This window comes from Electrona antarctica (genome assembly GCF_951216825.1).
Source record: "Electrona antarctica genome assembly, chromosome: 11".
Lineage (NCBI taxonomy): Eukaryota > Metazoa > Chordata > Actinopteri > Myctophiformes > Myctophidae > Electrona > Electrona antarctica.
The window spans coordinates 32,546,694-32,561,923 of record NC_136792.1 but is presented as its reverse complement, the minus strand read 5'-3'; the positions used below and the strand labels follow the sequence as shown (position 1 = coordinate 32,561,923).

Below are 15,230 nucleotides of genomic sequence, written 5' to 3'. Positions count from 1 at the left end.
TCTCTGCTTAAGTTCTGCGTTTCTAACATTTCCCCGTCTATTTTCTAAAGTCAGGCCCCACATTCTACATCACAATGGTGTGATGAAGGTGTTTTAACTTTGTGGTTATTCCTCTGTAACTGGGCCACCAGCATCCTCTGTATAATTGATTGTGTGAATGTCATAAATAAGTAAGGATAAAGTCATAGAGAAGAGACTCCCTAAATACTTTTTTGGAAATATGCCTACACTGCAGCCAGCAGCGGAAATAAGTAAAACACTAAAGTTAACCCACAGGGCGTAAAACAGGAGTGTGTGTGTGTGTGTGTGTGTGTGTGTGTGTGTGTGTGTGTGTGTGTGTGTGTGTGTGTGTGTGTGAGATAAAGAGAGAAAAGAGATACACAGAAGGAATGGAATCAAGGCCACAGTCTGTATTATAAAATGTTACTTCACAAATACACACGTGACATGCACAGTTGCACACACGCACGCACGCACGCGCGCGCGCGCACGCACACGCACACACACACACACACACACACACACACACACACACAACAGCAGCAGCTAAGCTTTATAAACAATGTTGTCTGTCTGTACAGATTAGCCTATTCCAACACAGACATATAACCAATACATCATATAATAATGTGTATGCCTAATAATAACATATTTTTGTATTTCTTATCCACTGACATTAACCCCCTCACGTATTAGAAGGGCACGATGAGTCACCAGAACTAAGATCAGGTTTTTTCGATGAATCTAAATCTATCATGGTTAAAATGCAGTTTGAAGTTACAGGAAGGGGGCATGTCTGATCAAACGAATATCAAATATGTAAATACTGAATCGAGCAACTTAATAACTGGGGCGCTCACAAATGCCTGAGTAGACGATAAAAGACCAATTATTAAGTGAAATATCCCTTTAATAATGTATTTTCTCGTGCTCTATTATAAATATGTACATTTGTGTGCATGTAGTAACCCAACATACCAGCAACATTCACATATATTTTGTAACCATTCTTGATGTATTAGGCCATACATGGGCAACTGGCAGCCCAGGGGCCACGTGCGGCCCTCACCTTCACTTAATGCGGCCCGCATGCAGGTTAAAATCAGAAATATTATCGATTTCAGCTTAGATATTATTGATTTTAGTATTTATGTTCATAAAGTTAACATTAAGTATGACTAAATGCATTTGAAATGTAATAAAAATGTTACTTTTCAGGATTCCAATTCAAAAATAGGAAATAAAAGCTGATCTAAAAAACTATAGGGCCCTCTGGAGAGTGTGGAACTATAGTGGCCCTCTAGTGTGGAACTATAGTGGCCCTCTGGAGAGTGTGGAACTATAGTGGCCCTCTGGAGAGTGTGGAACTATAGTGGCCCTCTAGTGTGGAACTATAGTGGCCCTCTAGTGTGGAACTATAGTGGCCCTCTGGAGAGTGTGGAACTATAGTGGCCCTCTAGTGTGGAACTATAGTGGCCCTCTAGTGTGGAACTATAGTGGCCCTCTGGAGAGTGTGGAACTATAGTGGCCCTCTGGAGAGTGTGGAACTATAGTGGCCCTCTAGTGTGGAACTATAGTGGCCCTCTAGTGTGGAACTATAGTGGCCCTCTAGTGTGGAACTATAGTGGCCCTCTCCATATTCAAAGTTGCTCACCCCTGTATTATACTCCCCAGGCCAGTACCCTAGGAGTTCCGTAGTCCAGACTCACAGACAGAGCGCTCAAGAAAGCATCTTGTTTTTACAGTGTGGGGTTGTCAGGCAGGTAAATGGAGCTTAATCCACCTTCTCACTGCATGGATTCCTTTCAATGTGCACAGTAAGATGTTTCAGTGTTACTTTATCTCTAGACCAAAACGACCCATAAGGGTCCATTTGGTTTCCTTTGTGCAAATTAATTATCACAAAAGGCATTTAGGCAAACACAACAGTCGGCCTAATAGAAATCTATAACGTGAACTATATTTCTGGAGGCTGTAGGAAGGGTGAGCCCACCTGTGCCAATTTTAGCAGCCTGTTTTTCAGTCTCATAACAGTTTCATATATATATATACAATTTGATACATTTATATGATAAGTCTTTCTAGACTCTAGAAAGACTTATCGTATGCCCCTCAATAATATCTCTAGAATCTAGAGATATTATTGAGGGGCACTAAAAAAATAACAGGTGGTAGCTGCCAACATGGTGATGAGTGATGACTATACCTGCTCAATCTGTAGTTCATAAGCTATGAGCATACCCCCCCCCCCCCCCCCTCTCTCTCTCTCTCTCTCTCTCTCTCAGAACTCTGACCTTGAAGAGACACAAATTGTATCAGCTTTGTCGGGATGCGCCGTGTAGCCCCATTTGACCGTCCGAGATGAGATACAGCGGAAGGAGAGGTTCCGATTGGTCTGTCTGGATGTGTGTCGACTCGTATCATATGGACAAGGAGGATGTATATGCTACCTAAACTTATCGTAGGCTACAAGCGCCCTGGAAATGATGAATTCCACTGAATTTCCATATGAAAGTGAAAAGAGATGGGACAGAAAATGAGTGAAATGTCTGCAAACAAACCGAAATGCAATTATAATATGATTGCATTAGCCTCAATAGTCTGTGCCTAACATCAGCTAGATGTAACATAACGCAATTCATAATTGAGTGAATAATGAGAACATAAAGATATGAATCACCATGCATATTGTTTTTAAAGCTAAACATTCAATGATCGTGCACATGCAGGCAGTAAAGCACTTGCGCGGTTTGTTGTGGATGGATGGTCAAAAGGCTGTTGGATCATGCTGACGGTGATGTAAGTAGCCTAAGCTTAATTTTCTTCAGTATGGGACCGTCGTGACTCGTGCCTCATTCGGCCACATACAGCAGCCTCGCCTCCCGCGGGGCAACTTTCCCGACATCCAGGAATGGATGGCATGTTAACCCCGGCAACGCGTCTCTATATATACGACCAAATTGAATGACATAATAACATGCCTTAAAGCTGCTTCAATGCAGGTGAATTATACTGACAGAACGCTTACCTGTGCTCCGTAGAAGGACGCTGGGTTGAAGGGAGTCAGTCACGTCCAATTTAAGATCGCTTTAAAGCGACAATCTTGTGCACAAATATCCATGCACGGCTCCAAGTTGTCTCACAGGGCAGGCATTGTCCCTGCTGTGCTCAGCATGGGTGAGGGCGCCATCCTGTGGTGGATGAGAGGGAGCAACAGGTGGATGGATGGATCATGGATGGATGGATGGGTGGGTGCCTGTGGATGGATGGATGGGTGGGTGCCTGTGGATGGATGGATGGATGGGTGGGTGGGTGGGTGCCTGTGGATGGATGGATGGGGATGGATGGATGGGTGGGTGGGTGCCTGTGGATGGATGGATGGATGGATGCGTGGGTGCCTGTGGATGGATGGATGGATGGATGGATGGGTGGGTGCCTGTGGATGGATGGATGGGTGGGTGGGTGCCTGTGGATGGATGGATGGGTGGGTGCCTGGATGGATGGGTGGATGGATGCCTGTGGATGGATGGATGGGTGGGTGCCTGTGGATGGATGGATGGATGGGTGGGTGCCTGTGGATGGATGGATGGATGGGTGGGTGGGTGCCTGTGGATGGATGGATGGATGGATGGGTGGGTGCCTGTGGATGGATGGATGGATGGGTGGGTGCCTGTGGATGGATGGATGGATGGGTGGGTGCCTGTGGATGGATGGTTGGATGGGTGGGTGCCTGTGGATGGTTACCTAAATAAAGTTTCCTGGGAGCTGATACAGTGTGCGGACAACCCTTCTTTGTCATAGCACCTGTAGAATTTCTTGAGATGTGCGTCCTTCCATGTGAATAATTTAGCAAAAAATTGTCTTAAGTATTATTCTGGTCATTTCTTTCTGAAATGCGGTGGCTGTGGGTAAAATGAACCAAATGTCCGGGATAAATTGAGCCAATTTTCCTAATATGAATCACTATTCATATTTTCTATTATGTCTTTGCTACTCAAATTATACTGAATGACCTTCAATTTGGATGTGTATACTCACTTAAGAGAAGTTTGCATGATTGTATTAACAATTGCAAATATTATAAAGGTTCTGACTTAATTTAATTGTCTTTATATTGTTTAATAATAAATAATTAGTTACTATACAAAAAGCGTCTTGAAGCTGTCATTACAAACAAATAAGGCTTCTCCACTAAGTATTAAATAAATTTCAGTTAGCGTGTTCAATACTTTTTTCCTGTGTTATCGCACTTAATTCCACATAATTATTATTATTATGGACTTGAATGTTGATTTGTGAATGTGATTTATTTTCATGTGTTCATTACTTGAGTTAATGAAATGTCCTATGAATTGCATCTTTGGAAATAAACATACTGAGAAAAACGTTGACACGTTCAATACTTATTTCCCCCATTTATATTATATCCTATTGTGTGACCACAATCCATAAACGTGACAGAATAGGCCTAATAGGCTTGTCAAATGTAGGCCTATCTGACAAGATTTGTCAACATTTGCTAAAACTCACTGTAGCAGCTACAGTGAGTTTTAGCAAATGTTGACACTTTGTAGAAATTATTTACATAGCCCATAGACTGGCCAATAACCGCATGGCTGCATTCTAAAGTGTGGTTTAGACTAAACCACAGGGTTATCAACTTATCCGTTTATTGCAAACCCACAGTAGTGTAGAGCTATAATGCAGGTTGCTGTTTCAACCATAGAAGACAGAAACTTAAGAAATAATGATACAAATGCTACAGCACGGTAGTCTACAAATAAAACAACAAATGACTTGGCTGAAATCAGCCAAGCGTCGTTAATTACCTTTTTGTTTCCCAAAGACTGCTAAATTGATCTGAACTGTCCTCATGACATGTAGAGTTTTGTAGACTATTTTGGCCCCTTTTTATTGTCCATACTTCCAATGAACAGCAGAGAGTGCTCAAGCCCCAGAAATCCAGAACAAACGGAAGTAAAAGGTTGTTTCCATTCCGGGAGGGGCTGGCTGGCTGAACTTGATGAGATAACTAACTGAATCCAGTAATATGACACAGCACTGACAGCAGACACACAGCTGATGAACAAAACATAACATTAGGAACTGTCATCCGCCATAGCGTCATCTGAAGTCAACAGTGCCGGGTGTTAAAGGGAGCATGATGGAGCGAAGCTGCACTAACAACAACACGCGAAGGCACAAACATCAAAGTAGTAGCAGGTGAGAGATTGTTGAAGCATTGTCCTGGCTGGTTCAAGTTCCAGCGTGCTTTGTGTGTTTTGATAATGTGCACTGCTGTGTACAGTATAGTATTTTACTTTTACAATCCAGCCCAGGCCTGCGTATGCATTGAAACAAGTATAAACGTGTAGGCTATTTAGAACTGGTATTTTTATGCTTCCTTGTTTTATGCGAAGGCGTTGATGAAGTAAATTAATTTGAGATGTTTTACAATTATTATCATTTTGTGTAGCTCAAGCAAACGCAATACTTAGAATTTGCATTCGTACTTATTATTCTAGTTTCCCCTGTCTTCTTTCCCCTATCTCGCAGACTCCTCACACCTGTGCGTCAGGTCACCACTCATCCCTGGAGGAAAGGGTGGTGTTGAGGTGGTGTTGGTGGTGGTGTGTTCTCATTGGGATCAGGACAAGCACAGAACCGATCATTATATCTTACGTATTTCCGTCGGACGGAGGAGCGCGGCAGCAGACAGACCGACGTCAAGTTCTAATCCATCTCTCACATAGCGTATAAAAGGGTCTTCTCAAGTCGAGGGGGGTGACGGAGAATCGAACGCGGTCGCCCCCATGGCCTCCGCCCGCTTCCCAGGGAAATATGTAGACGTGGCTGCTGCCGCTAACTCGTCCCATCCACCAGTGGGTCGTCCGCTGTGTGTGAACGGGACGCCGTGGATCCTCTATCTGCTGGAGGAGTGTGTGGAGAATAAGTGGGAGTACTGGAGCGTGGTGATCGGCCTCATATCCGTGTTCTGTTTTCTGCTCTCCACTTTGCCGTGAGTATGATGATGGGCAACAGCAGATAACTGGAACATGTTATTTTGTTGTTGGTCAGTGAAGACTGGAACTATTAAGTATGCCTTTAGATACAGATAAGTATACATCTGTATTAGTAGGCCTATATGAAAATGGTTGGACCCTTTTTTTCATTTTTTTTATATAATTTTTATCCCACTTTTCACCCAGTGTCAATTATCTAATGTAATCCTGGGTGCTACACTTTCTCTGCCAACCTGGGGGGGGCAGCAGACTGACCTCATGCTTCCTTCTATGCATGAGGAGTCCAAGCTGCTTCTTTTCACGTGACAGGGGAGAGTTTCCCCGTCTGGACGTAGCGCGTGAAAGGAACACGTTATTCCGACCAGTTCCTTTCCCCTCCATCAGGTGCCTCGGCTGGCCAGGGGGAGGTAGTTTAGAGACCAGGATTACTGCATGTTTTTGTGATGGTCTTCTGACCCCTAGGGGTCAGAGGACCCTGGTGTAAACAAGTCTTAGTGCTTTTTCTTTCTTTTTTTTTTATCCTCATAGCAGTTTTTGCCTTTCATTGAAATGTACCCATTCTACATACTGTGAATTAATGTATCAATCAATCAATCCATGTGAACAAGAATACGATTGCCTGTCTCTCTCTCTCTCTCTCTCTCTCTCTCTCTCTCTCTCTGGGCTTAAGTGATTTAAGCCATGTTAAACCTCTCTCTCTCTCTCTCTCTCTCTCTCTCTCAGTCAGGTCCGTGAAGCTTATCGTAATGGTAAAGTGGAACAGGCCATGTCTTTTGGGTTCCTCTTGTTCCTGTTCAGTGGAGACCTGAGCAGCTTTGCAGGCTGTTACCTCACTAGCCAGCTTCCTATTCAGGTAAACACATGATTTAAGTTCTCAATTAGTTACCAAGGTTCAATGTTGTGCTTTATCATCGTGTGTATAGGTACTGCCAGCACTCCTGAATCCTGCACGAGTCTCCTGCATTTCCCCAAATTCACCAGAACACAGGAACTTACATCTAAAAGGTTTCTGGAGGAGGACCCCCAGAGCATGCAATTATACAGATATGTTCACTTAAATAATGAATGGTTATTATTAAAGATGCATGGGTCTTACATTGCTTCAGTCATCAAATCAATTTCTGTAGGCCTACTTTTTGCATTTTAATAGCTGAAACTGTACCCATCATTTTTCAATGCTAGTAAGGTGGCGGTGGCTCAGGGGTAGAGTGGCCGGATGGTAACCGCAAGGTTGCCTGTTCTAACCCGGGCTCCCCCAGAGTTAGTGTCAAAGTGTCCTTGAGCAAGACTCTGAACCCCTAATTGCTCCTCATGTGCTGGTTGGTGCCTTGCATGGTTTCCGCTGCCATTGGTGTGTGAATGTGTGTCAACGGGTGAATGTAATGCACAATCTATGTAAAGCGCCTTGGATAAAGGCGCTATATAAATGCACCATTTACCATTTTAGTAAAGCAAGCCTGATAAAAGTATGCCTGATAAAAGTATCAAACTCCCCAAATTCACCAGAACACAGCAATTAGACTTATTAGAGTGTTAAAAGGTTTCTGGGGGAGACCCAAATCTCATGGATTCTCACAGTCCAATGTTAGCCCTGACCTGTAATTTGGATTCCATAAAAGCTAGTTCAAGCCAGCTTGTCTTATATGGCAGGGGTTCCCAAAGTTGGGGACACTGACGGTGAGGTCGCAAAATTATTTGAGGTCATCAATAAGATTTTTACAAAAACATAAACTGAGTTAAATACAATGAGTATTACAATTACATTTTAACCATAATTGTTAACAAATACATAAATAAATGCCCACTAAACGTGTATGTTCATGTGCATAAAATTACCCCTGGTTAGGTTACCCCAGCATTATTTTGGGGTCGGGGGCTGAAAAGTTTGGGAACAGAAAGATTAAGAGTATTTGAATTGGTAAACAAGCAATAGAATTCAATGTTCAGAAGCATCTTCCATAAAACCCTAATGGTCTTGGATATTTCTTAAAGGCACAGTCGCAATTTTACAGCAGGTACAATTTTACCAAAACATCATAATCTTACATATTGTGATAATTGTTCAGGAAGAGTCTATAGAGTCTATAGGGCTTAAGTGAACCATGTTAAATCTCTCTCTCTCCCCCTCTCTCAGATATTTACTGTAGTGTTCTACATCTTCACGGACATGATCCTCATTTCCCAGTTCCTCTACTATAAGATCAAAAACAGCAGAACTAGAAGTAAGTAATATATATATATATATATATATATATATATACACACACACACACCACCCACACATCTAATGTACATGGAGCATTAAACTACTTATTAAGGGGTACAGCTGTAAGGTGTGGTACAGCAAGAAGTACAGATGTGTGTGTCCATAAATATAAAGGGAGGCCCCGCACACTAAAAACTTCAGGCATGCCTGAAGAAGGTCTAAAGTATATGAGTATATGAAAATGCATGGCAGTAGTATTTATTGTTTGTTTATTGTTTTTGTCTGTGTCCGTGTCCTCCAGAAAGCCCAGTGTTGAAGTGGCTGTGTTTGCTGTGGTGTGGTTCCGGCACATTGGTTCTCCTAGTTCTGCTTAGGCTCATCTCGCATAACGAAGCCAGCTTATACACACAGGTAAGCAGAGCACTAAGTTGATCTATCACGTGTGTGTGGGTGAGTCTGACCATGTATGTCTAAAAACATTGTACTTTTATAACTGCATTAAATTAAACGAATACCACATAGTTTTGAATCTTACTAGATCCTTGTTCGGTATCCTTAGACCCCGAACAATGCTTGATTTCTTTTTTGGGTCCAATATTGGAGAGTACTAGACCAGAGTTTATCAATGTTTTGACCGACATATTATGATGTAAAAAAGATAATTGAAATCAATTTGATTTTTTTATTTGATTTGCGAATATTTGACAATTTGAAAAGTAACTTATTAGCAAACAAATACTGGTAATTATTTGAGCCAAACCGATATAACATATATTTGATCTACTTCCTACTACCCTGTCTCTTTGTCTTCACCCAGATGCCTAATACCTCTAAAACAGTGGAGATCTCTGGCTATGTCTGTGGATACCTGGCTTCCATATTTTACCTCTCGTCACGTTTCCCCCAGCTCTATAAAAATGTAAGTCTGTGTGTGTGTGTGTGTGTGTGTGTGTGTGTGTGTGTGTGTGTGTGTGTGTGTGTGTGTGTGTGTGTGTGTGTGTGTGTGTGTGTGTGTGTGTGTGTGTGTGTGTGTGTGTGTGTGTGTGTGTGTGTGTGTGTGTGTGTGTGTGTGTGTGTGTGTGTGTGTGTGTGTGTGTGTGTGTGTGTGTGTGTGTGTGTGTGTGTGTGTGTGTGTGTCAGAGAAAATATATGAATGTTTATGCCAATGTGAGTGTGTCTATCTAAATGAGAAGCAGATATCCAAGACAATAGTGTTGTTGTGCTGAAGGACTATCTTGGCCTGAGGCGTGCTGTTGCTGCTAATCACTAGAGGAAATCGTCTCACTGGGGGATTTATACCAGAGAAAGTTCTGGGCAGACAGTTACACACACAAACGTTCCCCGAGTCAACATTTGCTCTTGGAAAATTCATGCATAACATGGAAATTTCTCTCAACAGAATGAATCCCCAACCTTCTAACATACATAATGAAATGTTTGAACCATCTAATTTGTCCACAATCTTTACATAACACCTTTATAATGTGTCTATCAGCAAATAAAACAGACAATTAAACAGCAGTCTACCACAGATGCACATTGTGTTGCCAAACAACGTTTCCACATCGTACACTGCTGGTTTTAGGTTGCGTAGGATAGAATATCAGACCCATTATTGCATCAGAGCTGATGATTTGGCTGTGGCCTTTTAACCCTGCCAGTTCCAGTACCATAGAGTTCACTTGTTGACCAACTGTTTAACTTTATGGCAGTTGGGTGACTAAGTCACCACACTACATCCTGCCTTCCATTTTCCCTGAGATGTGCCTTTTTTGTAAGATTTCAAATAGAATTATATATAACTACTGACAAGTAGTCTCTTGAGATAGACGTGTTCACACACTTTTCAAATGCTTCTGTACAGTCTGTACATTGGAAGTACTGAACATACAAAGAAAATCAAGCCTCCCAACACTTGCATTTCGCCTTTGCAGTCACATAAATAAATTCTCCTCTAGATCAGATTGGTTGAATGACATTTGCGGTTTCGTAAAAGTTGCCAACAACTTCCTGTTCTTGACTTTTACAAGACTGTAGCTGTACTGTAGTTGTCTGGCTTGAGAGACTACTTGGTCAGTGGAACGGAACAACACAGTACACCTGTTATGACTACCCTGTCCATTGCAGTTCCAGCGCCAGTCCACAGAGGGCACAGCATACTTGTTGTTTGCCCTGGCTATGATGGGTAACGGGACGTATGGGCTGAGTGTCATAGTGGTCCTGCCCGGCCTGACGGGCTCCAAAACCAGCTACATCATCAAACACCTGGCGTGGCTCATCAGTAGCCTTGGAGTACTGGTCCTCGACTTCTTTGTATCCTTTTACACAGAAGTCCAGGCAAGTGTTACGCCTGATTTATACTTGGATGTCTGCAGTGTTGTTAGAGTTGTAAAAAGTTGTTAGATTGTAAATTGGCTATTTTCAGCACACGACACCAGCACGGAACTTGGTATAAATCACCCTCTATATTAACTTGTGGGCATAGTCCATCATGCGCTCTGACAGCCTGGAAGCTACATTAAAACAAGAATGAACTAGAAAGATGGCACTCGGTAAAATGCATGAGCATTGTGCACTAACGCTATATATGTACAGTAATTGACAAGATTTGTAACTTACACATGTTGGGGAGTTTACGTCTACGAGCACTTTATTTGCTCATTGGCTGGAAATGACAAATGGCACACAACGTTTCATGGTGAGAAGTGGAGAATCTGTTTGGAAGTTATATGTCCCTTTGTAAAATTGCACCACCAAAAGCCCCGTTGGTCAATCTATGTGAAAAGTCAATCAGTTAGATCTAGCAGAACTCAATGGATTTCATGCAAATCCATTGAGATATCCTGCTTACAGAAAATAATAAATAAATAAACCTAATGACGTGAAAACATAACCCCATCTATCTCCATTGGCGGCAATAATGAGATAGGATATTGATTGTAAATTATAATGGATAAAGTGGTTGGAATATTTCATACTTCATATAAATGAAAGCAATAGAATACACCCGCTCACTGTGTATTTGCTCGGTACATGAGGACCTTCCTCAGGCATGTGCCTCAGGAAGCTCATGCCTGAGGAAGGACCGGAGGGACCGAAACGTTGCTTCATTAAATAAGAAAATACTCATGTACCGAGCAAATACACAGTGGGCGGGTGTATTCTATTGCTTTCATTGATGACCACTGGCCTACGCACCTGTGCATACGCCTGATTTCTAGGTGTGCGAAAGTTCTCTCCTATACTTCATATAAATGGCATTAGTTGTTTTGACAGACTGGCAAATGAGCTTATTTTCTCGTCATCTTTGAAGTAGTTGAATTAAGTATGTATACTGTATCGCTGTCAGAACCCTTTTCTTTTTAAGGAAATGGAAAATGGAACCGGTGTTCCATTTAATTTAGTCACCAGCTCTTGTTAATACCTTTCATTGGCTAAATATTTATAGAACCCACAGACAGAATTAACCACTTTCCTTTTCAAAATTGTGCAATAATAGCAGATCTACAAGCTCATGGGACATACAGTATTGTTGTGCGCTTTTACTTTTGTTCTTTTTTTCTTTCTTTTCTTTTTTTTATAAAATAACAAAACATAAAAAGTTGAAATATGACGATACAAGGTTCCTGCCCGACATTCAAGCATTTAATGCAACACCATTCAAGAAAAATATACAACACAGTATAATGCAGCTTGAGGCAAAAAAAAGATGCTTGGATTTATTATCACAGAGAACCACAAATGACTACACAGCCAATAATAATAGCAGAGTTCGCAAGTTAACGGTTCATCTCTCCGCAACATAAGAGACAATGTTCTTGGTTGTGTTTCGCTGACGCTCCAATGTTACTTGTCTGAGGGGGAACTATGTCCGCTAGTGAACTATCTGTGAACTCTGTGAACTTTATATTTTTGTCTTTGTGAGACTTGCATATTCGCTAAGGCACAAGATAAAAATGTAAATGCATTCCAGTCACTGTGTGCCAGTTTTTGGCTAGAAGCATCCTTAAGGTTTTTACACACCGGGAACATAAAGAATACATTTACCAAAGATGCTAAACCGATACTTATAGTACAAACTATATTGATACGAGTTGATCATTTTGATTCAAACATTGGCCTAGTTTTGAAAACAAAAAATGTGGTATCTTTTTCACTGTGTAACATTTCCATTATGTGTATGTATTCATGACACAAACAACACAGTATATGAAAAGATGGTAAATACTGGAGTAGAGCATGTCTTATTTAATAGTGTTCTTTATGAGCCTTAACCATGTCAGGTGACTGCCCAGTTCATCATGTATAGGAGGAACCGCAGCCTACTGATCAAAGTCCCAGAAGTGGAACCTCTTCTCTGTGAAGAAGAAGAACTAGAACTCGGTGTTCTAGCATCTACAGTATAGCTGACATGGATGCTCTTCTATAGAACACTATGGTCATTCCTCCACAGTAAGAAGTCAATAACACAAACAATCTCCTTGTCCTCTGTTAGTTATTTGGTAAGAACCTTCTTGAATGAACGCTGATGAGGATCTTGAACACTCCGTAGAATTTAATTTTTTTTTTCTTTATTACATTTGTTCTAAATCAGTTCTGCCAGACTGATGATGCTCAAGTTTTTATCCATCAGCTATAAAATACCTTTAACTTATTGAATCAAAGTCTCATCATTGAAAATGTTAATGATTTACATTTGACTGAAACTTATCTTCCTTCAGTTTCCACTTGGAGAATGGTGACTATTTTGCGTGGTTTTTTGACTATTTTGGTACTGCAATAAGGAACTACTGTAGAAGCGTGCTAGCTGCCAAATTTTACTGAGGTTTATAGAACCCCAAAGCCTTACCTGTACATTATTACCTGGACTACAGTGCCCGGACATGATTTCAGCACAAAAGGAAGTGTCCATGCTATTAATAAGTAAAGTTAGTGCCAAGCAAGCCGATGATGATGATAAAAAGAAATTGAGAAAACCGGTGCTTTTATATTGAATTTATTACGTTTAAGGTTCAAGGTTTCTTTATTATCTTGTGGACGTGTACATAAGAGTAAAATACTCTTGAGCCTATAATTAAATGCTCAAAATAGATTCACCAGGCTGGACGAGCAGAACGCAACAAGCTGTGCACACAGGTTTAAATTACCATTGTGATTGTGAAGAGTTTAGTAAAAAATCTCTCCCCTGAGGGATTTTCAGAATCATTTGTATTATATGCATTTGGATATAATTGCTTTTCAAGCGGTGTTCCCATTGTTACAGAGGATAATTCTGAGAGAGAAATGGTGTGTAATTCTAGTGTGCACCATTGTTGTTGCTAATTGCAATACACAGACTTTTGTGTTCACTTTTAAGTTTTTTCCTACTTGCAGGTATCTCTTCACCATGTTTTTGTTGTCTTTTGGGACAGAGCCATTAAACAAAGACCAGCATAAAACTGGGATCGTCATACTAGGGCAACCAGGAATATACAGTATGTATAAAGTCTGTTTAACTAGGCCTACCGCTTGTCTTCATGCTCCAGTGTCCTCTATGCAATGTTAAATGTGGCCGTGTGGGCCTTTCGTCTGTGCCTTTTTATGGCTTTCTTTAATTACACATGCTGGAACCTCTTCTCTTTCTAGACTTTTTCTACGAACTCCACTCCTTAGTGACTAGTAGTAATAACTGTCCTATTAGACCTTTAACACCCACCCGTATTGTGACAAATTCCTTTCAGGTTGATGTGTGCGTGAATGGAACAGAGATCTGAGTAGCCAATGGCTTGCTAGAGTAGTTGTATGGTTTGTCTGTGAACAAGCGGGCAATATGTTTCAAGCATTTACAATAAAACGGTTTTGTCATGAAGTGCATTACAGCCAAGACTAGTGGTCAGTTTTTCTTACACGCTCAAGGGGTTCATTCCAAATATATACTGACTTTGTATTATGCTACAGTGTGTTTCATTTTTCATCCAAGTGTAGTTCTCATGTTTTCTTCACAAGGTGATTTGGGAAGGAAACAAAGGTAATGGAGCATGCACCTCCATTCTAGCCCAGGTGCTGGACAAATGGCAGTACAAGAGGAAGAAATGGAGTCCGCAACACTGGTAGAAAGAACTCAGCTCTACTGGTTTATTGATTCAACGTTCAGGAATGTTTCCTGAAGAAGATCCCAGTGATCGAAACGTTGAATCAATAAACCAGTGGAGCTGAGTTTTTTTCTACCAGTGTTGCGGACTCTTATTTCTTCCGATTTTTGGATCATTTGCTTGGTGTGACATAATGAATTAGCCATTCGCTAAGTCCCTCCCCAATGCGTCCTTGTCCAATAGGCACGTTAGCAGCGAGGAGACAGGACAAGCTGTCCTTCTCCCCCATAGAGATGCATGTTAAATGACAGGATTTCTCCATATAAATAATGGATCATTTCGGTAGCAAAACCTTCAAAATGTCTTCTAAATCTATTCAACCAGGCCTGCAGTAGGCTATGCACTGGACAAATGTGCATGACATTATTTAAATAAACTAGAAATACGAGGAAATGACAGAGGGAGAATCAACTTTTAACAACCACCCAACCAGAGTTTTCATGTTGCACATGAAGACTACGGTCATTAGTATTATTGCCATCACCTGGGTGAGTCAGTCATTTAACTTTCTCGACGTTAAGCTGTGTATGTGTTCACTGTTCAACAACACAGCCATGCAAAATAACACTGACAGCTATGAGGTGGCGAAAGCAATTACAGTATCACAGCTATATGTATATTGTATATCACAAAGGGGTCTCAAGCCAGCTATTAGTAAACGTGACCACTAATATCTTTTAATTGCATCACAAAAATTATAGCAAATTTAACAATTTATTCATTGAGAGATATGTTTATTTTTTTCTCATTCAATTTTTATTTGTTTTCTGATCAAGGACAGCATAATCATTTTACAGCGTACAATAATTGAACTCAAAACACTCACTCACACACTCACACGTGTACGCACGCGCGCACGCACACACACAC

At 41.1% G+C, this 15,230-nt stretch overlaps 2 protein-coding genes across 3 annotated transcripts in view; one reads left to right on the top strand and one right to left on the bottom strand.

Moving 5' to 3' along the window:
- veph1 (ventricular zone expressed PH domain-containing 1) overlaps positions 1-3,153 on the bottom strand; it is a 143,889-nt gene extending 140,736 nt beyond the window's left edge. Inside the window, exon 1 of the mRNA XM_079513815.1 lies at positions 3,029-3,153. The gene's annotated coding sequence lies outside the window, so the exon portion shown is untranslated. The remainder of the gene's footprint in view (positions 1-3,028) is intronic.
- A 1,831-nt stretch (positions 3,154-4,984) lies between these two features.
- On the top strand, positions 4,985-14,087 carry LOC306931915 (lysosomal amino acid transporter 1 homolog). Of its 2 annotated transcripts, XR_013791084.1 has the most exons (9): positions 4,985-5,223; positions 5,557-6,019; positions 6,747-6,876; positions 8,158-8,245; positions 8,531-8,640; positions 9,047-9,148; positions 10,357-10,542; positions 12,513-13,161; positions 13,194-14,087. XR_013791084.1 is itself a non-coding variant. In XM_079513592.1 (8 exons), the coding sequence occupies exons 2-8, from the start codon at positions 5,814-5,816 to the stop codon at positions 12,633-12,635; spliced, it is 945 nt and encodes a 314-aa protein (XP_079369718.1). In that variant the 5' UTR covers positions 4,985-5,223; positions 5,557-5,813; the 3' UTR covers positions 12,636-14,087. The 2 variants fall into 2 exon arrangements, 1 of the variants encoding a protein (XP_079369718.1); XM_079513592.1 differs by having other exon boundaries at positions 12,513-14,087.
- Positions 14,088-15,230: the final 1,143 nt, after the last annotated feature.